The sequence below is a fragment of the Triticum urartu genome, chromosome 3 (genome assembly GCF_003073215.2).
Source record: "Triticum urartu cultivar G1812 chromosome 3, Tu2.1, whole genome shotgun sequence".
NCBI classification, from domain to species: domain Eukaryota; kingdom Viridiplantae; phylum Streptophyta; class Magnoliopsida; order Poales; family Poaceae; genus Triticum; species Triticum urartu.
Genome location: NC_053024.1, coordinates 629,192,612 through 629,218,585, shown reverse-complemented (window position 1 = coordinate 629,218,585; position 25,974 = coordinate 629,192,612). Strand labels below are relative to the sequence as shown.

The 25,974-nt window shown below is 49.1% G+C and overlaps 1 protein-coding gene across 1 annotated transcript; it reads left to right on the top strand.

The window, feature by feature from the left end:
• Positions 1–18,314: 18,314 nt before the first annotated feature.
• Positions 18,315–19,118, top strand: LOC125548902 (BAG family molecular chaperone regulator 2-like). The gene has a single exon (XM_048712424.1). It carries the CDS (start codon positions 18,401–18,403, stop codon positions 18,887–18,889), a length of 489 nt encoding a protein of 162 aa, XP_048568381.1. The 5' UTR covers positions 18,315–18,400; the 3' UTR covers positions 18,890–19,118.
• The last annotated feature ends 6,856 nt before the right edge of the window (positions 19,119–25,974 follow it).

Here is a 25,974-nt window from a genome sequence, read left to right as displayed (position 1 = left end):
GTAAATTTTATGCAAGGGACTCAACAAGCATGACCTTCTCGATCGTGAGATCATGAGAGATGACCACCTTGCCAAGTCCCAATACCTTAGAAGATGAGGCGTCACCCCATTCGACATTGGTGGGCATAGATGGAACCTTGTGCACGTCCACCACCAAGTCCTTGCTTCCGGTCATATGATTTGTAGCTCCGCTATCGAGCAACGATGATCCACCACCGGAAGCAAACACCTACAAGAGATCAATGCTTGGTTTTAGGTACCCATTTTGTAATGGGTCCTTTGATGTTAGTAACAAGGGTCTTTGGAACCCAAATAGACCATTCAATGTACTCATGAAGAGAACCAACAAATTTGGCATAAACATGCCCATCACTAGCACGGCATAACACATAAGAAGGGTTAAAATCGCCGGCTTTGTTGGGAGGGGTGGCATTGCCCTTCTTGACATTGCCGCCCTTTGCAGTGTTCTTTTTCTTCTCCTCGGAGGCACTCTCTCCCTCCTTCATAAAGGTTTGCATGAGAGGAGGAGGTCTTTTGGTCTTGTCATTCTTCTTCTTGTTCTTGGAGTCAGGCACGTACCTAACCCCTTCCTTGGCCACAACTACCCTTTGGTTGATCAAGAGATCATTGAGGTTCTTCTTGCCTTGTATGCAAGTCGCAAGACCTCTCTCAAGTTGCTCCTTCAACTTAGCATTTTCCTAAACAAGATGTATATGCTCACAACACGGGTTAGTAGCATTTGCATTGTCAATTAAAACCATATGAGGAAAAGTCGTTTCTCCTTAGTTAGCTTCACTTGGAGTTGATCATGAGACTCCTTGAGACTAGCGTGAATACCCTTCAAGGCCTTGTGGGCCTTGTCAAGTATATCAAACTCCTCTTTGAGTCTAGCAAGATCGACCCCAAGTTTGGCCTTCTCGGAATTTAGCACACGAGAAACAATGAGGACATGATCATAATCTTTCTTTAACTTAGCATGATCAACGTTGTGTGACTCCTCAAGAGCCAAATGAAGACCACGCTCTTCCTCAAGAGCATTGGAAAGATCCGAAATCTCATCGGCATAGTCACGACTATGCCCTTCCATCTTAGTGATGGTGTTTTCGTGAGCCTCGATCATGTCATTGGCTTCACCAAGTTGTTCCAAGAGAGCAACAAAGTGCTTCTTGGATTTTCCCTTGAGTTTTCCCATAAAGACCACAAACTCATTAGCCTCCACATTATCTTCATCAAGTTCATTAATGTTATCCGCCGGAGAAGGATGATTAATGATGGTAGTTTTGATGTTGGAGGTTACCTTGTTGGTGGCTTTAGCCATGAGGCACTTGGCGGTGATGATCTCATTGGGTGAGTCGAAGAGAGATACCCGTGGAGTCGTCGCAATGGCAACGGAGGCCATGGCAACCGACTCATCACTTTCATCATCATCATCATCCTCATTGTACTCTTCTTGTACCACCAATGCCTTGGGAGGAGTCTTCTTGGTGAAGTTGCTCTTGTTGGGGAACGACTTGGCCTTGTCCTTTCGGATGAGCTTGCCACCATTGTCTTCCCTCTTCTCATATGGGCATTCTGCAACAAAATGACTCACGTTGCCGCAATTGTAGCAAGTCCTTACACGTTGCTTGCTCTTCGTGCCACTTGAGTTGTTTTTGCTAAAGTTTGGCCTTGAGTTTTTCTTGCTCCAAAATTGCCTTGAAGCAAGTGCCATGTGTTCATGATATGCATACTTCGTATCTTCGGGGTTGCTCTCCTCTTCTTCCTCTTCTTCTTCTTCAACAGTGAGCTTGGCCTTGAATGCAAGGTTAGGCCTCTTTGCCCTTTGAGAAGGAAGCACCGCATTGTCGGCGGTCTTGTCCAAAATGTTCATGGCCACAAACTCATCCAACACTTCGCTTGAGGTCAAAGTGTGGAAGTCCGGTCTTTGACGAATGACAGAGGACATGGCCTTGTGATAGGGCATCATTGCCTTGAGGAATTTTCGCTTGATCCAATTGTCATCCGTGTCCTTGCTCCCTTGATCTCGTAGTGAGACCGCGAGTTTGGTTACTCTCCGATAAAGATCACGAGGTTCTTCATCTTCTTTCATTGCAAACTCATCGGCCTCATCTTGTACCACTTCATAGTTGGAGCGTTGAATGCTTGCGCTTCCCCGGTAGAGAGAGACAACACAATGCCATGCATCTTTGGCCAAGGCAAAGGGACAAAGGTGAGGTTGGTCTTCGGGTGGAATTGCATCTTGAATGATGAAGAGAGCATTCTCATTGAATTTATTGTCCGCGGCTTCTCGAGGAGTGAAGTTGCTTGGATCATGTGGATAGAAACCTTCTTCAATGATTCTCCAAAGGTTAGTGTTCACATGATTTAAATGATGTTTAAAGCGGTAAACCCAAGAATCAAAGTCCTCATTTTTCACAATCTTAGGGGGAGGACCAGCATAATTCAAATGAGTGGAAGTAACCGGTCCACCATAAACAAGTGGTGGTTCCACATGGGCAAAGATGCCGGTGCCATTCTTACCACTAGAAGAAGGAGCCTTTTCACTACTAGCTTCCCCCTTGTCGGGGATAGCATCCGTCACCTTGTTGGCGGGATCACCCACTTTCAACGGTGCGGTGGAAAGTTTAAGCCCCTCAAGAAATTTAGTAAACATGCTTTCAACTTCGGTCATCATGGAGATTTTCAATGTCTCCAAGGCCACATTGAACTCCTCACAAGAGACCGAGGTTCCCCCATCGCCCGTAGACGAGATCGGATTCACACCGGAGTGTTCCTCCACACCGTCTACGGTATCAACCATACTCTTTGGACGGTAAAGTCCTTAATAAAGAGACGAGGCTCTGATACCAATTGAAAGGATCGATATGCTTGACTAGAGGGGGGGTGAATAGGCAACTACCAATTTTTACTTTTCTTTACCAAATTAAACTTTGCATCAAAGTAGGTTGTCTAGATGTGCAACTTTGTGAGCAACCTATATGATGCAATAACAACAAGCATACAAGCAAGCAAGAGAAGTAACACTAAAGAGCTTGCACAAGTAAAGGTAAGAGATAACCAAGAGTGGATCCGGTGAAGACGAGGATGTGTTACCGAAGTTCCTTCCTTTTGAGGGGAAGTACGTCTCCGTTAGAGCGGTGTGGAGGCACAATGCTCCCCAAGAAGCCACTAGGGCCACCGTATTCTCCTCACGCCCTCACACAATGCGAGATGCCGTGATTCCACTATTGGTGCCCTTGAAGGCGGCAACCGAACCTTTACAAACAAGGTTGGGGCAATCTCCACAACTTAATCGGAGGCTGCCAGCAAAACCACGGAGCTTCACCACAATGGACTATGGCTCCGTGGTGACCTCAACCGTCTAGGGTGCTCAAACACCCAAGAGTAACAAGATCCGCTAGGGATGAGTGGGGGAATCAAAAATCCCTTGGTGGAAGTGTAGATCGGGGCCTTCTCAACCACTCCCGAGCAAATCAACAAGTTTGATTGGCTAGAGAGATAGATCGGGCGAAAATGGAGCTTGGAGCATTTAATGGAGCTTGAGCAATAAATGGAGCTTGAGGGGGAAGAGGTAGGTCAAAGGGAAGAAGGGGACCCCTTTTTATAGTGGGGGCAACAATCCAACCGTTGCCCCTCACCAACCAGCCCCGCACAGGGCGGTACTACCGCTAAGAGGGGGCGGTACTACTGCTAGGTCAGCGGTACTATCGCACCAGCCAGCGGCACTGCCGCACAGAGGAGACTAGTAGGGAATAGGACCCAACGCGGTACTACGGCGGTGGTAGGGGCGATACTACCGCTCTTGAAATGGTACTATTGCCTCTACAACCGCAACTAGTGCCGCAAAACCCGACATGAGAAAAAGACCCCTCGAGTCGAGGCGGTAGGAGCCAGACAGCCCAGCGGTACTACGGCAGCGGGGTCACGGGCGGTACTACCGCTGTGGAGCGGAACTGCCGCTTGTGACCCTTCGGCCGTACTACCGCTGTTAGTGCGGTACCACCACTGGGACATTGAAGAGAGAGAGAGAGAATCTCTCCAAAGAGGCTGAGGACGAGGCGGTGCTGCCAGGCACCCCAGCGGTACTACTGTTGTGGAGTCACGGGCGGTACTACCGCTGTGGAGCGGTACTGCCGCTTGTGGCTCCTCAGCGGTACTACGGCTGGGTTGCGCGGTACTACCGCTGGGACCCAAACAGGACAAAGAAAAGCGGAGAGATCTCTTCAATGGAATGGAAAATCTCGGAGGGTGAGAAGCTGATGTGTACGTGTTGATTCCACCCATGCAATACCCCAGCGGACCCCCTCTTGATAGTACGGTGCCCTCTACGCAACTAGTCCACCGAGAGAGAAACGAAAGAGCTACACCGTCTTGAAAGACACTCCGAAGGGAAGAAAACGTCTCGTGCCAGGGGTGAATCTGTGAACTATTCAAAGCACATGATTAGTCCGCAAACATGTTGTCATCAATCACCAAAACTACCTTGAGAGAGATATGCCGTAACAACTTCTGTTCCCATTCGACACTTGCTAGGACACGGTCAAGTTTCTCAAACGTCGGTACCGGTAACGAATTAGCCCAAGTGAATTTCCTACCCGAGAGCTCTATCTCTCTGAGATCCAAGCTTTCGATAATAGTGTTAAACATAAACGACTATCTGCCGTCAAAATTGTCATTATTCTTTTCCTCTTTTCTTCGGATAATGTTGAAATCCCGCCCCCACTAAGAGAGGAAGCTGTTCGTTACCACAAACAAGAACCAGATCCGCCAAAAATTCTGGCTTGAGCTCTGGTTGTGCAGCTCCGTAAACCGCCACCAAAGCCCAATCAAACCCATCTGCCTTAGTTCTAACTCGAAACTTGACAGCAAACTCCCCCAAAACTACAGTCCGAACTTCCAACGTTTCGCACTTAACCCCACCGGATCTTCCTCGAGGGGGGAGGCAATGCCAGTCAAAATCTACCCCCCGGACAAAGTGGCAAGAAATTGTGAAGTGAAGTTGCTTCTTCCAGTCTCAGACAATGCAATAAAATCCAAATGATGTTCAAGAGAAGCATCCGCTAGAAACCTTCTTTTAGCCAAGTCTCTAAGACCTCTGCTATTCCAGAAAATGCCTCTCATAATTCATCATGAAATTTTTTGGCAGTACGTATCCTAGCACTCCTACGCGCTGCCGAGGCTGGATAAACCTTCCGTTTCCACGTCCGTTTTGGCTTAATGTGACCATCAGCCTGATCACCACACTCATTCTCTGCTTCTAGCACCAAGGGCTCATCAACATGAAGAAACGTCTCAGGATTGGTGTCCTCCTCCGTCTCGGGTAATGCGGGGTCAAGATCGGCACACAAGCCATCAAGAACCCTAACCCCAAGCGCATCTATCTCCGAGTCGTTCATAGGTTTAACTGCAGCAATGTGACGAATCATATCTACCGCACGTTCAGCTTCCAAATCAAGAATGTCGTTAACCGACCTAGATATCTCAGTACCATTATTACCAAGTGAAACTCCTATTTGATTTGCATTATGAATAATTTCATCATCAGTAAAATGCAAAATGGAATTCGACTTATTAATAGACATACCAGTGGAGATCTCGACGTCACGCAACTTGGCAGCCCTCAAAGCACATCTGAGCTGCATGTCATCAATGCCAGGCTGCTCCTGCAACCTCCCGCTGACCCGCCTCCCCTGGGAGACAGGATCCGGGATACTGCCAAAGGCGATGACCTCCTCGCGTGAAGCTCTGCTAGGGGAAATGCCTCCTACCCATCCCCCAACAGCGGCGCCCCGGGCCGTAGCCACCGGGGCAGGAGAACAAAACGGCGACGACTCCCGCGGCATGTCCACGGGCGACCCGCCGACAGCAGGGACCGGGGAAACCCTTGCGCGGTGCTCCGAAGAGGAAGCCGGTGAGACGGCCGCGTCACCCGACCCTCCCACCGCAACGGGGCACGGAGTGATGGCAGCCTCCTGCACGGCCACACCTCCGCCCGCGCGCGGTGACGTGGAGATGAATGCCGAGCCCGCCGTGGGCGCCGTCGGCGTCATCATCACAGGGGACCGGGCCTCCTGCCCGCATGCCCCACCCATACCCGCCGGAGAGCCCAAGGAGCCCCTAGCCACCATGCAGGCCTTGGGCCCCCTCGAGGTCGGTGCAGACGTAGCACAAGAGGGCGGGTCCTCCTGCCCGCCCATATCCGCCGAAGCGTCCAGCGAGGCCGTCACCTCCATCCTAGGCAACGGAGATGAAGGAGGAGTAACATGAACCTCCTGTCCATTGGTTCCTCCCGGTCCATCGAAGATCAAAACATAGTCATGCCCCGTAATCACCGGCGGCAAATGTTCAGACGGATCATCCATATCCACGCGATCACTCCAAAGACAAGGAGGCGCTGAAAAAGCTCCTACGGATCCAAGCTGCAACATATTAGACGAAACAGTCGGTGATTTCCCCTGAGCAGACTCTCCTGCCTTAGTCGAATCCACAAGCCCGGAAGCCTTGTCACCATCATTTTGTGCACTACCACCCTGGTTCCCAGGAACACCTCCCCCCTCAGAAGTATCCATATGATGAATCTCCTCAAATTCCTAAAACAGATCAGGGTCCTCATATTCGACATCCAACATATAAGCAATGCCCTCGTAAGTCCATCTTACCACATCTGGCAGGAACTCGATGTTAGCCACACTAACCAGCAAGCGCGCCACACCATGAGCACGCGTGAAGGGCATATCCACCTGCTCCGTCTTACCGAGCAAGGATCCCAGGCTCCATGTGACCAAGAAGTTATCCAGAGGTTCAAATGGCGCCCCCGAAATACGAACCCAAATCTGAGTCAGCGGCATACCCTGAGGCTCCTTCTTTTTCCACTCATAGAACTGTAACACAAAACTTGTGCCAGTAACTCTACTCATGCCAAACTTGAGAATCCTCTTCTGATCCTCCTTAGATGGAAAGTCCACTTTGAAAGTCTGTTCTGATAACTTCACCAGAGACCAGTTAAAGTTCCTCGGTGCCAACTCCCGCAACTGCTGAATAATTTGAGCTTCAGTGAGAGGTCCATTAACCACCTTAACCACCCCAGGGAAGGAGGTTTCAATGACAGGAGCCACCGGAGCCACACTTGGTGTCTCAAAAAACATCAACTCAGAACAACAAAGCCCATAGATGTTAACCGTCGGTTTGGGCCCAAGAAGAAGCGGACACTCCGCCGTCACATGTTTCGGTTTCCGACAAATATCACATAACTCAGCAGAGCAATCAACCATAAAGTGTCCCGTCTCACCACACCGGTAACAGAGCAGCTTTTTCTTCTTAGTCGCCCATTTGGACGGCTTGTCACCCCCGACCTTCTCTGAACCTTTGTCGGAAGCAGCATCATCAGGTTGAGTGGTCACTGGTACTGTCACATCGGCGAGGGCCCGAACCGTCTCCACCGCAGCCTGAGTAAGACCAGCATCATCGGTGGACATCTCCTCAAGTGTCGTGACCTGCCCCGTGGCAACAGGCAGGTTGCTCGGAGGAGGAGGCTGCCGGTGACCACCACGACCTCCTCGGTAGCGTCCCCGGAATCGATTATTCGGGCCAACCGCACCCTCAACAAAATTCCCTGGTGGTCCTTGAAACCCTCGACCGGTAGCACCGTGATCATTCCAACCATAGCCCCGCCCACCACCGGTGGACGACGAACCGCGATGAAGGCCATGTCCGTAAGCGTTGTAGCCATCATCACCCCACTGACCACGGGAGGGGGGGGGGTTGCGGCTGTCACCTGCGAATGCGCCCGAACCACGGCCACCTACGCCATTGGCAGCACCACCCCGCCCGCCAGCCATCTGTCTAGGCCAACGCTGCGGCAGAGGGGGCGCAACTGCTGGCGACGGCTGCGCCGCAGCCCTGGCAGCAGGAACCGCAGCCCGCGCTGGCGCTGCAGCAGCCGCAGCAGCCAGCACAGCCGTAGTCTGGGCCCCCGATGCCGCTTGAGTCTTCGCCAATGGCTGAGCCTTGGGCGGCATCTCGTTCTCGCCTACCATCGTCACAAGCACGCCAAAGTCGCCTGATGCCCGCCTCGCTCGTCCACGCACAGCCGAAGGAAAACCGATCCGTCCGCAGCGGCGAACCCTAGCGATAACAACGTTTCGGCAGAGAGGACCCAATCATGCATGCGACGACACGCCGACCGATGTGATCTCATGCACGTAAGCCTCCACAGCCCGTTCGACACCAGCCGGTTTTGCCTGGGCCTTTAGCCCCGCTAATCCCGGCCCGCCCACTTCCAAATCTCCCTCACCCGACGGCCCAGACGCTTGTGCACCCGCGCAGAGGCCCACCTTCTCCAGTCCATCAGGTCCCAGCAGATCGTTCAAACACAAGATCTGCTCCGCCCGAATCACGCACGAACGGTCGGTCATCGGCTTCGGCGCCTGCGCCACCGGCGGCCGCCGTGCTTTCTTCTTCTTTCGCGTGACAAGAGTCCAATTTTCTGGCAAAAAGTCTAACAACACTACCGGTTCTCTCATTACCTTAGGAATTGGACCGCTCCACGGCTTCATGGCCGGTCTAGAAGTTTGAGATGATGAGCGCCACCGTTCGGTCTTGATCTTAGGCTCCGGCGATGAACCAGCGATCTGCGAGGCCAGGGGAACTCTGGCATTCTTCATGGGGATATGGCCCTGGACCTGCTCCTCCTCGTCATCACTCTCTAGAAGCGCCCAAAACCGCCCTCCCGGTCTTGCAGGAACCATCGGCTCCGTCAGATCGATTAGCACCGGTGACTTCGGTTGTACATCCACCTGCATACATTCTCCAACGACCACTTCATAAATATCGAGAATGAATCTAAAACCAACCTCAATCTTGCCGTCGTCCGGGAGATAATCGCCAGCGAGGACGTCGTTCTCCAGATCAAGGAGAGTCGTCCATCGCGAGCGCGGAGTAAATCGAAGACGCCCTTCGATCCAAATGACAGGATCTTTCCCGTTGGAGAAAAACGCCCGCCACTGCACCCATCGCGCCTCCTCCCGTCCGATCTCACTGCGCGGAAGATCGCCACGAGCGCCACCCGATCCCGTCGGCTCCTCCTTTCCGCCCAACGCCGCCGCCGCTAGGGTAATAGGAGACACCGGATGGATCTGATGTGTAGCTGCACGGCCGCCGGGATGGGATTGAAGAGCAAGCGGCGGTAGTCCGGCCGCCTCTGGTGGCCTCGTCTCCGCCTCCCGGTCGTCCATCTCTCCGCCTGTCTTTTTTCCTCTGCGGTGTTCCATCTCTGTCGGTCTGCAATAAACCTGGTAGCTTCTTGGTAGACTTCGCCAAAATCGCACTTTATATGGCGAGGATTGCTAGAAGTAGTAAAAAAATGAAGAAAGCTATTAAGCTTCGGGAGAGCAAAAAATCGCACAATACCTTTGCTACAAAGGATTGTTCTGTAGCTCAAGCAATTATTGATGATGTGTACCCAACTTTATATGGCGAGGATTGCTAGAAGTAGTAAAAAAATGAAGAAAGCTATTAAGCTTCGGGAGAGCAAAAAATCGCACAATACCTTTGCTACAAAGGATTGTTCTGTAGCTCAAGCAATTATTGATGATGTGTACCCAACTTGTGAGCTTCAAACATTAGGGGGAAAAGATGTTGAGATTATGGGAATTGGGGGAAAATACTTGAATGGGGATCGATGTGATGAATGGTGAATTTGTAAAGATGAAGATGAATAATAGTAATTTTCATCTATCCTCAAGTTCTGGTTAGAGAATATGATTGATTTTGGGGAATTAGCTGTTGAGAAATGTCGAGTTATCACTAAGGAGCAGACAAACAACAAGGCAAAAGGAAAAAGTTCACACTCTTGCATGGACGAGAGACCTGAAAATGTTTGCGGGCTGGGGTTGTGGCCTACTTTTGACCCCGGAGGCCCTGGGTTGTTGAGACCAGAAGCATATTGTAAAAATACGCTTTCTAATTCCTTTATCTACGATATCTAAATAGCTAGACCTCACTATTAGGAATTCTCTCGCTTCTCCTTAAGTCACATCATATAAATTGATTTAGCCGTTGGATATACTAGATCATTCTATAATAGCCATCATATCTACACAATAAGAGCCCCGTTCCCACCCACATGTAGGGACCGACGCATGCATGCAAATGCATGTGGTAACTGACGCCTAAAGGGTGTTTTATAATCAAGAAAAAAAGGACGCATGCATGCAGCTCATAATCCAGTGCTGCATGAAAGAAATCACGCATATATGCATATTTTGTTTTATTTTCGTCATATTTTACACTTACACATAGAGATGTATATTTATTTATAAAATATTGATAAACAATTATATTGCTACAAGAGAAACCTTAAAGACACAAGCTAGGTTGATTAGTTCCGTGCAGTTTTTATTTCATACAAACTCCCGCAACAACACGCGGGTATTCTTCTAGTTCATATAAATTGCCACCCCTTGCCACACTTGGGGCTCGTAAGTGAGACTCCCTCGGGGTCAGGGTTTCCCTAGGCACCACCGGATCAAGAGTAGGAATACATGACAGGGAATTATGGAAAGTTTAGGGGCTCTGGCAAAGTTAACACAGGGGGGAGAGATATACCAATATTGCAAGAAAAATGATGAGGGGGATAGGTGAAAGGACGTGGATGCCACGTAGAGGGGGATAGGCGTTTTAAAGCAATTACGGTAGGTGTGAATAAATGTGGAATAAAATTGTCATTTAATATACCAACCACAAAACCTAAATCAACTAGGCTCAACTATGTGCACCAACAACTTATGTTAACCAAGATAAACGACTAAATGATAACAAGATATATAACGTGAAGCACAAAGGCTATCATAAAAGTAAGTGGACAAGTAAAGGGCTCAGGTAAGAGATAATCGAGGCACACAGAGACGATGATGTATTCCGAAGTTCACACCCTTGCGGATGCTAATCTTCGTTAGAGCGTGGGGAGGCACAATGCTCTCCAAGCTCCACGATGGCTCACCATATTATCCTCACGCCCTCACATAATGCAAGGTGTCGTGACTCCACTCAGGGACCCTTGAGGACAGCCACCGAACCTGTACAAACCGGGGCAATCTCCACAACTTAACTGGAGGCTCCCAAAGCTTTACACCATAATGATTGAGCTCCACAACAACACCAACCATCTAGGGTGCCCAAGCACCCAAGAGTAATAAGCTACTCAAGTTTCACTTCCACTTACCATCATGGAGAACTCAAACTGATGCACCAAATGCAATGGCAAGAGCACACGAAGTGCTCAAGTACTTCACTCCCAAGTCCCACCAAGGAACTAATGCTATTGAGGAACATGAGAGGAAGAACAAGGAAGAGAACACAAAAGAACTCCAATATTTAGATCCAAAGGGTTCTCGTCACCTAGAGGAGAGAAGGATTGGTGGAAATGTTGATCTAGATATCCTCTCTCGTTTCCCTCAAATAGAAGCAAGAATCATAGGGGGTAGAGAGAAAGCAAGCTCTAAGAGGTCAACAATGGTGGGGGAAAACTTGCTCAAGGTCGTTGGGGACATTGGGGAAGAAACCCCCCTTAAATAGCCCCCCACAACTGCACAACCAACTCTTAGTACCGTGACCCAAAAGTGAGAGAAATCACCCTGGACAGGTGGATGGGCAATACAAGCACCGATTCAACCGCCCCCTGAGTTCGCAAAGTGGCTGCAAGTTCCATTGTGATATAGCCGCTCTCGACATCAGTTGTATCGGTTATTATCAAAATAACCAGAACAACCGGCTAGCCACTACTGTGTTCCACTACCCAAACCCGAGAAGAAACTCCCCTTGGGCGGTGATTGGGCCGGTGTTAAGCCCGGCAGTACCATCCATGCTTGGAGCGGTACAATCGCACTAGCATGCGGTACAACCGCTAGAAGAGACTGCAGAAAACAGGTAAAACAAAACTGTAATAACTTCTACAAATGAACTCAGAAATCAACGAACTCAAGCTGGTTGGTTATTAAGAACCAACAATAGAGAAAATATCAATAATAGAAGGATGAGAACCCTTGCTCAAATAAGGACTGGAAAAAACTCCATCACCGAAAACGCAATATAGGACGCATATGAGATCTGTTTTTGATGAACTTGAGGCACACATGAAGATAACCAAAAGCTCTAAAACTCACATAGAGAAAAGACAAACAAGAACCAAGAAAGATTATACCAAGGATGCAAAGGTTTGAGCTCTCTAAGAACGATAAGAACAAGCTATTCACTCGAGAGCCCCCCTTGATAGTACGGCTATCGATCCTATAACCCGGTCTCCTAACTAACATCATGAGACTAGTAAAATAGAAAACCTATCATGGTTATACCTTTGCCTTGTGCATAGTCCACTTGAGGTAGATGATGACGATCTTGAGCTCCTCAAGTTGGACCACCTTTCTTGATTGTGATGGCATGACGAAGACTAGTAAATTGATCCCATCCACTATGAGTGAGCCTCTCTTAGGCACATCTTCACATGTCTATTATCACCAGAATGGACAACAAGCTTCAAGCATGTGATCCCTTCATGATGCTCCACTTGAACTTGCACAACGCAACCTTGATGACGATCACCACTTTGATATCATCCTCCATGGGTATGCGAGATCTTCCTTTTGATGCAAGCCCATCGAAAGATATCATGTGATCACTTAATATCAGTTGGTACATCTTCTATGCTTTCTGTGTTGATCAACTTGAATCCACTCTTTTTACTTAGTCTTGATCTGCCTTGTATCATATCTTCTCTCTTCATAAAGATGATGTTTTAAAGGTAAAACATGAATGTTCACACAATCTTCTTCAGTACATGCTTCAAATAGGTTCAACTCTCACATGACCAGCCTTTGGATAACTCCTTCAATAGCACCTTGGTCAACACATAATCTCCTTCTTTTAACCTTCAAACCAACATATGGTGTTCAAGCATTGCCTATGGAAAAACCTTAAAGTATAACTCAAAGCAACCACTAGTCAATAGGGATTGTCATCAATTTAACAAAACCAGACATGGGGGCACCATGCTCTTTGAATGGTTTAGAAATTCCTACCCTAGGGAAGATATAAGAGATTACGATCCTAGGGCAGGTGAGGTGCACAGAAAGCAGAATTTCCAAGACCCTAGGGGAACTAATTTGCAAGATGGGAATGTTGTTGGTGGATCCATGGTCCAGGATCATTTCAAGACCAGTGAAGACAACGGAGAATAGCCAGGTTGCGGCAGGTAATTCCAGGCCTTGCTAATCACAGTAATTTTGCTCCTGATCTAAGCCAGCAACAACACCTGTTTTGGGCTTTGCTTGCCCAACTTGCACGTCCGTGGTGTCTGAAGCATACGTCCCCGTGGTGTAGGAGTCGTCCAGGTAGCTAGGGGCGTGCTGGCAGTGATCGTGAGAACATCCATTCTGCTTGCCAACTTGTGCGCAAGATGTAGAGGTGCAGGAGAATGGAACGCAGGAGCTCAATACTATTGGTTCGAAGGACATGCCAGTTTGGGTGTTGCATCGCACCCAGGAGACGTCGTTGCCGGTGTTGATGACGAGGGTCTGGCCAGATGCCGGTAACCCAATCTAACAATGACGACATACTCCATAGAGCCTAGTGCGGCGCCCAGGAGAGTCGGCACGCTCGCATCGGGCCGGTGCAATAGCAGCCCGTCTTAATACACGATATATATGTGATTACGTGATGCAAATAATTTTTATAAAATACATGTAGTCAATTGCAAATAACTATTGAATAAATGGAACGTGGTTAGGGGGGCAAATGCCCCCTATCCGCCCCATAACAGAATTGTTGTTGAACCATATTTTTGTAATTTATTTAGATATATAGATGTATTAAACCTGTAGTGGGGGTATCATAGCTAGTACTTTGCTGCCATCTATGATGGGACGACTATGCACCCGCCACTGAGCTCAAGGTAGCCGTCGAGCCTGGGTCGAAGCCGTCTGAGTGGCTGCAGCCGAATTGGAAGCCTGTGATGGCTTCCGAGCCGGTCATCTCCGGGGTGTCAGAGGCGTACGTCCCCATGGTGTAGGAGCCGTCCAAGTTGCTGAGGACGTACTCGTGGTGGTCGTGAGAACAACCGTTCCACTGTCTGCCAAGCTGTGCGCAGGCTGCAGAGGTGTAGGAGAATGGCACGTAGGACCTCGATTCCATTGGGTCAAACAACGTGCCGGTTTGGGTGTTGCTTCGCACTCAGGAGACGCTGTTGCCGGTGTTGATGATGAGGGTCTGGCCGAATGCCGGTGACCCAATCCCAATGGTGACCACGTACTCCATCGAGCATGTCGCACCTCCCAGGAGAGCTGGCACGCTCGCGTCGGACTGGTGCAACTGCAACCCGTCTTAATACACGATATATGTGTGATTACGTGAGAACCTACACAAAATAGTACAAAATTTATCATGTGTGTGGTAAATAAATTGCGCGCAAACTGCCGCTGACTAATTAAGATGATGAACGACACCTACACCCTACATGAGTAGGCATGAATCGTGCTAAATTAATTAAGCATAGGCATGAGGTTTAAGTTGTCCTTGCTTGGAGATGAGAGGCGAGGATCAAGAGCGAGGACACTTTGAGTGAGATGAAGTTGCTCGACCATCGACACTGGGAGACTACCTCTCAGGTGTGTCGAGAAGCGGCAAACGAGCAACTCATGTTGAGGTTCATGTGGAACGCAGACGAAGCGGACATAACGTTCAACGTGGGAAGCGCAGACGATCACTTATGCGGAGGTTCTGGAGTGGTACTAGGACCTATGATTATGAACAACACGTAAGTACGCACCCGACGCGAGAAAGGGAAGCTGGGACAGGAAGAAGCGACAGGAACCCGGACCCATGGTCTACCAAGGGTGTGTTTGGTTCGGGAACAAAGTGAAATGGAATCTCATGGTTTCATTTCATTATAATGGGTCGGTTCCGCTCCTCTGTTCAATAGGGATAATTAGGTGGAATGGAATGGTTACATTTGGGTGTTTGATTGGAAGTGTGAAATAGAATGAAGATGAATTTGATTTAGTTTCAGCTCTTTGCCATAGAAATGATCAGATTACCTTGCACATATAGCTTTTTACATGAAAATGTGTGTCATCACGTCTGGTCAACAGATGGTGATTTGAGTATTCAGAGGTTGCATCCTACGTACTAACAAGAGATTAGAGTGCAACAAACAACTCGTTGCCGTTGATTGCTGTTAAAGCATCTTCAGCCGTTCGGCCTCGAGGGGTTTGAAATAGCACTGCCTGGGGGCCAACCGGCGGTGGGTTCCCAGCCGACCCCCAAGTTTCCCCCTAGCCGCTGATTTCGGCCCAATTTCGGCACAAATTGGCCCAAATGCGGCCCATATTCAGCGTGTTTCGGCATAAATTCAACAAAAACTAATTTTTATCGCATAGTTCATCACAGAAATCAATACAAATCAAATAGTTCAACGAATCAAACTCATAATTCAAACACAAATAAAACTCATATTTCATCACACGTCGAGCTAGGCGTTGCCCTTGAGCCTCCATAGGTGCTTCACCAGATCGTGCTGCAGTTCTTGATGCACATGTGGGTCTCGGATCTCCTAACGCATATTGAGTAAGGCAGCCAACTGGTGATCAACTTGGGCAAGACGACCCTGCCTGTAATATGATTCAGTGTCAAAACCAGATCGTGCTGCAGTTCTTGATGCACATGTGGGTCTCGGATCTCCTAACGCATATTGAGTAAGGCAGCCAACTGGTGATCAACTTGGGCAAGACGACCCTGCCTGTAATATGATTCAGTGTCAAACATTGGCTCTTCCTGCTCGCTCTCAATGACCATGTTGTGCAAGATGACACAACAAGTCATGACTTCCCACATTTGATCTTTCGACCAGGTCAGCGGGGTACCGGACAACAGCAAATCGAGATCGAAGCACACCAAAGGCCCGCTCGACATCCTTCCTGCAAGCCTCCTGACATTTGGCAAAGTCAGAGTTCTTGCCTCCTGGCACAAGGTTTGAGATAGTCTTCACAAATGTGGACCATCTCAGATAGATACCATCTACTAGGTAGTATCTCTTGTTTGGCTTCCACTGACCTCAAAGTTCACCGGAGAAGCATGACCTTCAACAAGCTTGGCAAAGACATTCGAGCACTGCAGTACGTTGATGTCATTGTGAGTTCCTGGCATAGCAAAGGAGTGACAAATCCAGAGGTCCTGTGTGACACTGCCTCAAGTACCACACTGTAAGCTCCTTTGACGCCTTTGTACATCCCCTGTGAAGCAAATGGACTTTTTTTTTCATGCCCAATGCATGCATTCGATGCTTCCAAGCATCTCAGGAAATTATCTTGCTGCATTTTGTGCTAGGATCCGAGCAGTGTCTTCATCATTGGGTGATCGCAAGTATTGTGGTCCAAACACTGCCACCACTGCCCTGCAGAACTTGTACAAACACTCAATGGTGGTGGACTCGGCCATGCGTCCATAGTCTTCCAGTATATCACCGGGAGCTCCTTATCCTCATAGCTGTCGTGCACTTCTGGAGTGAGGTGAATCCAAGTGTGCCGGTGCAATCCTTCTTGCACTTGAAGTAGTTGTCGAACTCCCAGATGGAATTCACAATCCTGAGGAAGAGCTTTCGGCTTATCTGATATCGACGCCGAAATACTTTCTCACCATGCAGTGGAGCGTCGGCGAAGTAGTCGGCATAGAGCAAGCAATAGCCCTCCAAGCGATGCCTTTGCTTGCTCTTCTGGCAGCACGACGCCAAGCCACCTCGCCGCGGCTTTGCATTACTCGCAAACAGGCCGACCAGAGCGGCGAGGACCATGAGGTGCTCTTCGTCCTAGGCGTCGGCCTCGGCTTCCTCCTCCAGCAGCGCCGCGAATGCCTCCTCGTCGTCCAAGTCCACGACCGAGCAGACAAACCTCCGAACACCTGGCGGGCGTGGTAGGCGCGCAGCTGCCGGTATCCCCACCTGCGTGGCCGCAGCGCCGGAAAGCTCGCCCAAGAGCGGGATGGAGGATGCCGCAGCGAACCCTCTCTTTTCGGCAAGGAAATGGCCTTCCTAGCGACGGTGGGCAGGTGGGCGTCGCCGGGATCGGCACGGCGGCGGAAGGGGTAGTGCGTGGAGGGGGCGAATCTGGACGTGGAAAAATCATTTTTCGCCTGACAATGATGGCACATGCACCGTTTTTCCTTCCGCCGGAGCCCCCACGTGCTCCCCGGTGCGCTGGGTTCGGCCTGGGATCGCTGGGAAATGAGCCAAACTGGCGGAATTCGGTGTAATGAGGGGCCGACTGGAGGATTTTTTCGGTGCCAGCGTAAAAAATCTCGTCCTAGGAGGCTGTTGGGGGAGCGAATGGAGATGCTCTTAGTCGCTGCATGGTTGTGACCATCTACAAATGCCTTATCTGCCAGCTCCAGCTGCGGGCGTCAGCCGTCCAGATCAAGCAGCCGCTTGTATAGCACCAAGATGTCTCCGTCCAAGGAGTGGACACGACGCTCGTCGCCTTTCAGATTGAGTAGCTCCTTTAGCGGCTGGATCACCCCGATCTGTACGTTGGCCGCCGCCGTTCCTAAACCACCGGAGAGACGAGGGGCGGTAAACAACAGTGTAGCAGGCGTGATGCAAGTCGCATCTCCGACGAGCCAGTCCTCGGCTGCGCGTCCGCTGCGGCCACAGACGGGGATTGCTGCGGAGGGGAGGTGCTACGGCCGCCGCCATGGGCATCGAGGGAGAGAGGGCAGAGGTCACGGGCGGCTGGGGCGCGGGCCGCAGGGTGGGCGAGTTGCGAGAGAGAAGCGAGCGAGCGAGCCATTCCGCGTGGTTCGGCTGATTTGGAAGAACGGCCAGATTCGGCATATCTAACGAATATGTTGTTCTGAGGAATGAGTGGGTTCCCGTTCCTCCGTGGACCAAACACGAGAATTGGGCCTCGGAACGGAACACACCCATTACATTTCACTTGATGACCTAAATTTTTCTCAAAAAGAAAAAAAAAACTTGATGACCTAAATCGACACCAATGACGCGACGGGTATCATTGTGCGCGCCTCCAACCGATCGAGTGATCTCTTCTTCGATATGCTATATGGAGTTCAGCGCTTGCAATGAATAGAATACGGCGCCGCAGGTCTCCCCCCGCGCATGTGCAATCATCAGATCGCCGGTCAATTGATGACCATATCTTAATTCTCCTTTTTCGCGCCCGCGCACGGCTCTCGTCCTCATCCTCGGCACCTTCTCCACCTATAAAATCCCAGGCGTCTCTCCATCAAGCCTCACGCAGCACAACACCCAGAGAGCACCTTAGCTAGCCATCCATCGGCATCATCTGTTCATCGCACACGCAAGGCAGAGAGGAACAGAGAGAACGCGTCAGAGGAGGAGATGGTGAAGATCCCGAGCCCGAGGAGGCTGTTCCGGAGCCGGTCCAAAAGCACGGTGGGCATCGGCGGCGGGGTCGACATGTGCGCCATGGTGGCCGAGCACGAGAGGATCGAGTGGAAGGTGCGGCCCGGCGGGATGCTGGTGCAGAAGCGCCGGGGGCCGGACGACGACGGCGTGGTCGAGGCCATCCTGGTGCGGGTGTCCGCCGGCTGCGGCGGGTGGCAGCACGACGTGTCCATCGACGCCACCTCCACCTTCGGCGACCTCAAGGTGCTGCTGTCACTGGCCACCGGGCTGTGGCCCAGGGAGCAGCGGCTGCTGTACCGGGGCCGGGAGCGGGACGACGGCGACCACCTGCACATGACCGGCGTGCAGGACAAGGACAAGGTGCTGCTCCTGGAAGACCCCGCCGTCACGGAGAGGAAGCTCCGGTCCACCAGCCTCGCGCAGCTCATGGGGGTGCCCTGCCATTCCTTCATCCAAGTCTAAGAAACCCACGCTCCATCAGCTGTTCTCGCTGTTTATTTGGGCCAAGATCGGTTTAAGGTGTGTTAGTTAAGCGTTTAACTGCATTCTTTTCAATCTTTAGAGTTTTTCTGGGTTCAATCAGGGCTTGGATTTGGCCGATTGAATCGAAAAACGGGCGCCGTTAGGAGACAATACAGTACAGTACATGTTGTAAAATATTGTAATTTGTACGTATATGCAGACAATGACAGTGTCACAGTGATAGTGTTTTCTACGAATTGTGTACATGTGTGTCTTTATTCTTTGTTGCTGGCTCCATGTACATTCTTCCGATGGAATTAGCAATACAGTTCACACTGCTACATATACATTTCTTGCAATTTACTTGTGTTTAAGCATTTTTTGATAAATTTATGCTTAAGCAAGATGTACACATTTATTAGCATTGAAAATATTTTGTTTCCGAAGGTAAGGGCCAATTATATTAGGGTTCTTACCATTTATGTCACTAGTTGTGTTTCGGTACTCAGTTTTGTCGCTAGGAGTTTCAACTGCTAAAAAAATGCCATCACTCCGTTAGGCGCATGCTCAAAAATGCCGCTAGACACCATTATTGTCAGCTCAAAGCCCGTTTACCATGTTACATGATCAAAATACCCATGGACTAACATGTTTGCTCTCCCTCTATCTCACTACAATAAAGTGTGGGTCTCACTCGAGCCCCAACAATGTTCTTATTTTCCTCTAAAATAATTCGCTTCTTACTCCTGACAAATGGGCCCCACATTTATCATTGTGTGATAGAGGGAACTGACATGTGGGTCTAGGGTTATTGTGGCCATATAACATGGTCAACAGGTTTGACCTGACAATAACAATGTTGAATGACATTTTTGAGCAAACATATAATGGGACGATGGCATTTTGAAGGAAGCATCACATGAAACAATGACATTTTGTGCAGTTGTAACTTCTAATGGCAAAATTTAGAGCAACTCTAGCAGACCCCGCAAAAAGCCTCGACCCGTAAAATAACCGTCAAAATGCGGGTCGACGTGGAAAGTCCCGCCATAACAGACCCCGCAAACGCGGCCGACCCGCAAAACATTTTGAGGGGTGCGGCAAAATCTCGGCCCCAACCCACGAATACGCGGGTTTCCGCCTCGCCCCTACGGTGCCCCGTACCGCGGTGAAGCGGTTGGCAGGAGAGACATTTCAGCTCGCACCCTTCCCCCACCTCCTACCGCCGCCACCCGCCATTGGTTCCGCCCGTCCGCCGCCGACGATTCCGGCCAAATCTGCGGGCGAAATCACGTCGCGGGGGCGTCACGCTGCACCCCCCCCCCCCCCCCCCCCCCCCCCCCCCCCGCGGATTCGGCGAGAAGAGCTGCCCCTCGTGCCTGTCACCGCCGGGGATCGACCGCCCTCGAGCTCGCCCCTCGTCGCCGCCCGGGATCACCCGCCCCACGAGCCGCCGGTTATTGTTTGTTTGTGCTTTGTGCCGAGCGCTATGCATAGTTGATTGACGCGGCGTGCGGTTCTTGTTCATGTAGATGGAATTGAGCCCGTGCGAGAAGTTCTTGCTCTCTGATTCGTCCGATTCGGACGACTCAGATGTTGAGGCGATGCTTGCAAACTTTCGGCAGCAGACATTTGTGATGGCTCTTGCCGTGAAGGAGCACGAAGATGAGAACCGGAAGAGGCGGCGAGGATCGACCGTCGGGCGTCTTTGCATTCCTCGGAATTGCCATCTTGGGAACGAGATGTTGATGCAAAACTACTTCGCGGAGAATCCAACATTTCCACCGCACCTCTTCCGGAGAAGGTACCAAATGTGCCGATCCCGCTTTGTGAAAATCGTTCAAGCTTGCGAGGCAAAATTGTCGGTATTTTACTCAAACAAGAAATGCTGCGGGCTTAAAGGGATTTAGTGCATATAAAAAAATCTCGGCAGCTATGCGGGTGATTTCATATGGCGTTCCGGCTGACTATGCCGATGAGTACCTTCGCATTGATGAAGATACCACAATTGAGTCAGTGCGTAGATTTACCAAAGTGATTATCTGTGTCTTTGGTCCTGAATATCTTCCGGCACCCAACGAGGATGACACAAAGAAATTGATGGCCTCTAATGAGAGGAGAGGTTGGCCTGGCATGCTAGGTAGCATTGATTGTATGCATTGGACTTGAAAAAATTACCCGAAGGCATGGCAGGGAATGTATTGTGGCAAGTCTCGTGATGCAACAATTGTGCTAGAGGCCATAGCATCCGAGGATTTATGGATTTGGCATTGCTTCTTTGGTATGGCGGACACTCTCAATGATAACAATGTGTCGCAACGACCTCATTTGTTTGCTAGGCTTGCTAGTGGTGATGCTCCTGCTTGCAACTACACTATCAATGGGCATGAATACACAAAAGGGTACTATCTTGCAGATGATATATACCCTCCTTGGTCCACATTTGTCAAGAGCATCAAAGATCCCAAAACTAAAAACCATTGTGAATTCGCAAGGGTGCAAGAGGCAGCCCAAAAAGACATTGAAAGAGCATTCGGGGTTTTGCAATCTAGGTTTGCCATTGTTCGTGGTCCTGCTCGTTTTTGGGACAAGAGGATCTTGAAAAATATCATGACATGTTGTGTTATCCTTCACAATATGATTCTCGAAGATGAGAGAGAAATGAACTTGGAGTTCTTCTACGACAATGTGGGTAGCCGTGTCAAACCAGCTAGAGACCCTAACCGCATTAAAGCTTTTCTTCGAACATACAAGGAGATTGAAAATGCAAACACCCACTTTTAGCTTCAGGAGGATCTCATTGAGCACCATTGGTAAAAGGTTGGACAGTAATTAACTCATTTTTCTATTTACTTTTATTTAATTCATGTGTTATTTGTATTCGGGACAAGTTTTGTATTGCATTATTTAGTTTGCTTCGTTGATTTGAATAATTATTTGTAATGTGAATGACTGTTGTATTGTGTTGGTATTGTAATTTATGGTGTGGTATTGATATTTGCGGATCGGCGGCAGCGGCACAAGAGCAGACTCCGCAAAGCCGACCCGTAAAAAACTATATTCCATAAATATCCTTTTATATGGGTCCGTTATGCGGGGTCTGCCTCTGCGGCCGTCTGCGCTGGCCCGCAATGCTCTTAGTAGTGGGGCACAACTAGTGACATAAATAATAAAAACCCATTATATTAAAGGCATGACTCAACCCAGATTACAGTCAGTTTCACACATGCGAAGGCACAGTCGCAAGGAAATCTCCATGCACTCCACGGAAATTCCTAATGGAGCTTGAGCTCCATGGAGCCCTTTATATCTGAAAAGTTCAAAATTTAAAATTTTGAACAAATTCAAAAAATGTACACATATACATAAGGATCATGGATGTATACTACTTGTATGTGAAGTTTCATGACGATTATTTTTGTGAGCTACACAAAAATGACAAAATCACGTATTTCTAGCATATGTACTATTCACTATAAAAACACATGATTTTTGGCAGGCCACAAAAACCCGTATTCCGTGATGAATTTTTACACAGGTCTGGTATATATCTGTAAGTACTTGTGTATTTTTTTCAGATTTTTTTGAATTTCGTGGAACATTTTTTGAAGTTCGTGAACAGTTTCTAAATTTGTGAAACTACAGGAAAAAATCGAATCTATAAACATTTTTTCTTCTTTACAATGTATTTTAAAATTAATGAATATTTTTTATTTTATAGAAGCTTTTTAAATAATCTGCCGACGTTTTTTCATTTTCCCTTCCTCTTTGTTTTTTTCCATCACTTCTTCGGATGGGCCGAGGCCCAATAGGGTCGAATGGCCCACCACTCGAGGGTGTGCACACTTGGCCGTCCTTCGACGCGTTGAGCGATGAATAGGACCTCCGTGTGTGTCGGTTATTTCGCTGCCAAGGGGTGGGCGAACTTGTTTTCTACTTTCGTGCATTTCTGAAAGGTGGCACCAACTTGTTGATATAGGCCGAGCGGTCATGTCATCACTTTCTTCGTCTTCTCCATCGGGCTCCTTGGACGATTTTGCGGTGGAAGACCACACTAGAGCCCGTGGAGAGCTATGACAAAAATATCAGGCGTTGAAGATCCAAGCCAACACGAGCACCTATCGGAGAGCTGTTGTAGTTTGGGCGTGTGGCACTAGATCTGACCTCAAGGTTGAGAGATTGAAAGTTTTTGGGAACAAATTCAATGAAAGGAGAGTCATTCTGAGAAGCAGGGGCACAAGTGAAATGGGTTGGGTGGAGGGCGTGCACCGTTCATCAGCCTAGGGTCATGCCCTCATGTGTCGACATTAGTATAAAGTCAGAAAAGAGAGGTTTATTTTGATCTATATGGTCTTACAGTCAATTCGATTTATGTAGGACGAAAAAGGATTTAGCTCACGATGGACCAAGAAACGGCGTGGCAAAGCAAGCTTCACCTCTAGTGGCACGTAAATGCACCAGTAAACGGGATCGTAGTACTTTGCTCCAGATCGATCGATACAACGGCACAAGCCTCCACAGAAACGATGCGAAGATGCACTTTTCGCGGTTGTCTGTAGCCCCAACTCTTCTTCGGCGGACAGCGACACACGGAGACGCAGCGGAGATCGACGCAGGACGCTCCAAAAATCCAGCCCCCAAAGCTAAAAGATGCCGCTGCCTGCCTGCCTCCTCATCCGCCGGTCGCCGCCAGCCCCGAACTACTCCTTCGGCCCTGTACCAACCTGCTCGTAGTCGAGCTAGCTGTTGCTATGGCGCCCGATCAATCAGACTCCTCCGCCAAGTCCACCCGACGCAAGAAAGGGACGTGGCGACAAAAACCAGGCCGGTGGCAGGATCACCCTATCAGATCGACGGACACCATGACACGGCGGGCGAATCAATGTGCGCGCCTCCAACCGATCCAGTGTTCGCGGTTCGTTGCCGCCGGCGCCGCGATCTCATCCTGAGAATAGGGAACCCGCGCATGTGCAATCATCAGATCACCGATTGGCGACCAAATCCAGATGCGTGCAGTGGTAACGTGGTGATATTATTATTATACGGATTGCTCGGGTGCATTTCATTTCGGCTATGCTACAAAGACTACCGATCGATCAGGGGCCGGAGCAGAGGTCAAGTCAGCAGAGTCGAATCATTTCATACCTTTTTTTATTCTTGCCACATGCTCCTGCCACGTACACGGTACACGTACGTACGAGATTCATGGTTCCTAGACGTATGTATGCTTCACCGCCATGGTGTGAGATGCACGCTTAAATACACGATCAACTTTGTCCTAAAAAAATTGAATCAACTCATCACCGGAGACGCACGCACGTAGTTATTAGTTAGAGATAGAAACGTTTCAATTAACACATGAATTCAGTTTGGAGAAAAGGTTGCCGAGATTTTTCTTTGAAAATCAACGCGGAGGGAGCTCCCCACCTGAATATATTTCTCAATTTTGTAACCTAATGTTTGTCTGATTACAAAGGTGAATTACATAAGTATGTGTAATCGTAATAAGAAGTAGGAATGCCATGATGAAGCGGCCTGTTTGTGTGCCGGTTTCTTCATCTGGTGCGTCTAGAGCATTAAAGTCGTCAATGATTCGCTTAAGGGTGAAGATGCTGTGGTGGTTCTGTTGCTTGAAAGTCATAGCGTTTCTGCAGTCCTATATCTTCCGCAATACATTGTGAGGAGGATGGAGTGCCAGATTAGCACATCCACCTCGCTAGGGAGCGACAGTCCCAAAGGTCGTTGATGGAGCTGGGGGGGGGGGGGGGGGGGGGGGGGGGGGGTGAGAGTCCGATCCGCTGCCATACCCGTTGTGCAAGTGGGCAATGGGCGAAGATGTGTGAATTGGTTTCGTTGTCAAACCCAAATCATGGGCAAAGTGACTCTGAGACGATGTGCTTGCGGAGGAGGTTGCTTTCGAAGTTGAGACGTCCACAGAACATGAGCCATGCAAAGATCTTCACACGGTTTGGAATGTATGAAGACCAGATGGCAACAACATGCGCATCCTCATCGTTGTCGCCCATGGTCAGTTGATAGGCGGCCCGCATAGAGAAACGCATGCCACCGTTGAGGTAGCGCTCGTCTGGTCCTCGCGCCACCTGGAAGTCTTGCAATAGAGACAACAAAGAGCACAACTCGGTAGCGGCATTAGAAGTTAGGCGGTTTTGTAGGATAGATTCTAAACCTTTCTTCGCACACGTCCCAGAGTTCGAACCTTTTTTGGGTCTGCGGAGCCCCGAATCCGACATGATGATATGGTATTCTTCTCTGAATGTTTCAAGTGGCTTGACTTGGCACATGTTTACGCATGTAGTTGAATCAAAACCAACATAGCTTCCACGATATTTATGTTCATGGCATTTATATCCTACTCATGCTAGTATTCAATGTTAATTATTTATAATGCATATTCATGACCGTTTTCGCTCTGTCGCTTCTTAACCAATTTGCTAGCCTTCGCCTGTATTAACCGGGAATACTGCTTGTGCATCACAAATCCTTAAACCGACGTTATTCCAGATGAGTCCACTATATCTATCTATATACGGTATTACTCTGTCGTTCCAAGTAAATTTGCATGTGTCACCTCTAAAATTTCAAAGGAAGATCTGTTCTATGTGCCTGGACCGCTCAAGGAGCGACATGGAGTGGTCAGTATCTTCCATGCTAAGCGGGTTATTCTCATGATGAGTGTTTATTCACTCGTCCTTCCATGAGAGGGGTTGGTAATAGGGATGCCCAGTTCCGAAACCAAAAATTACAAATAATTAAACAAAACTCCCTCAGGACTGTTGTTGGTATGGAAACCACCCATGGATTCGGTTAGCGATGGCTTGTGTTTGTTGGTGGAGGAGTTACAAATAATGAACCGGTTCAGTTGCTAAGATTAGTAACTCGAAACAGGAGTTGCAAAATAAACATAGACTAGTTAATGGCAAGGTGACGATGTGTGTTGAAAGTGATTTCAAGGTTGATAAGATCACCATCGCAAAATCCCTCTACCTTCGGAATTAGTGTAGAACCTAAATAAATGTTATTTGGTGTTTGCGTTGAGCATGAGTATGATTGGATCATGTTTATTG

Excerpts from the sequence above, each read along its gene's own strand:
- LOC125548902 (XM_048712424.1), top strand. The coding sequence starts at position 18,401 with ATGGTGAAGATCCCGAGCCCGAGGAGGCTGTTCCGGAGCCGGTCCAAA.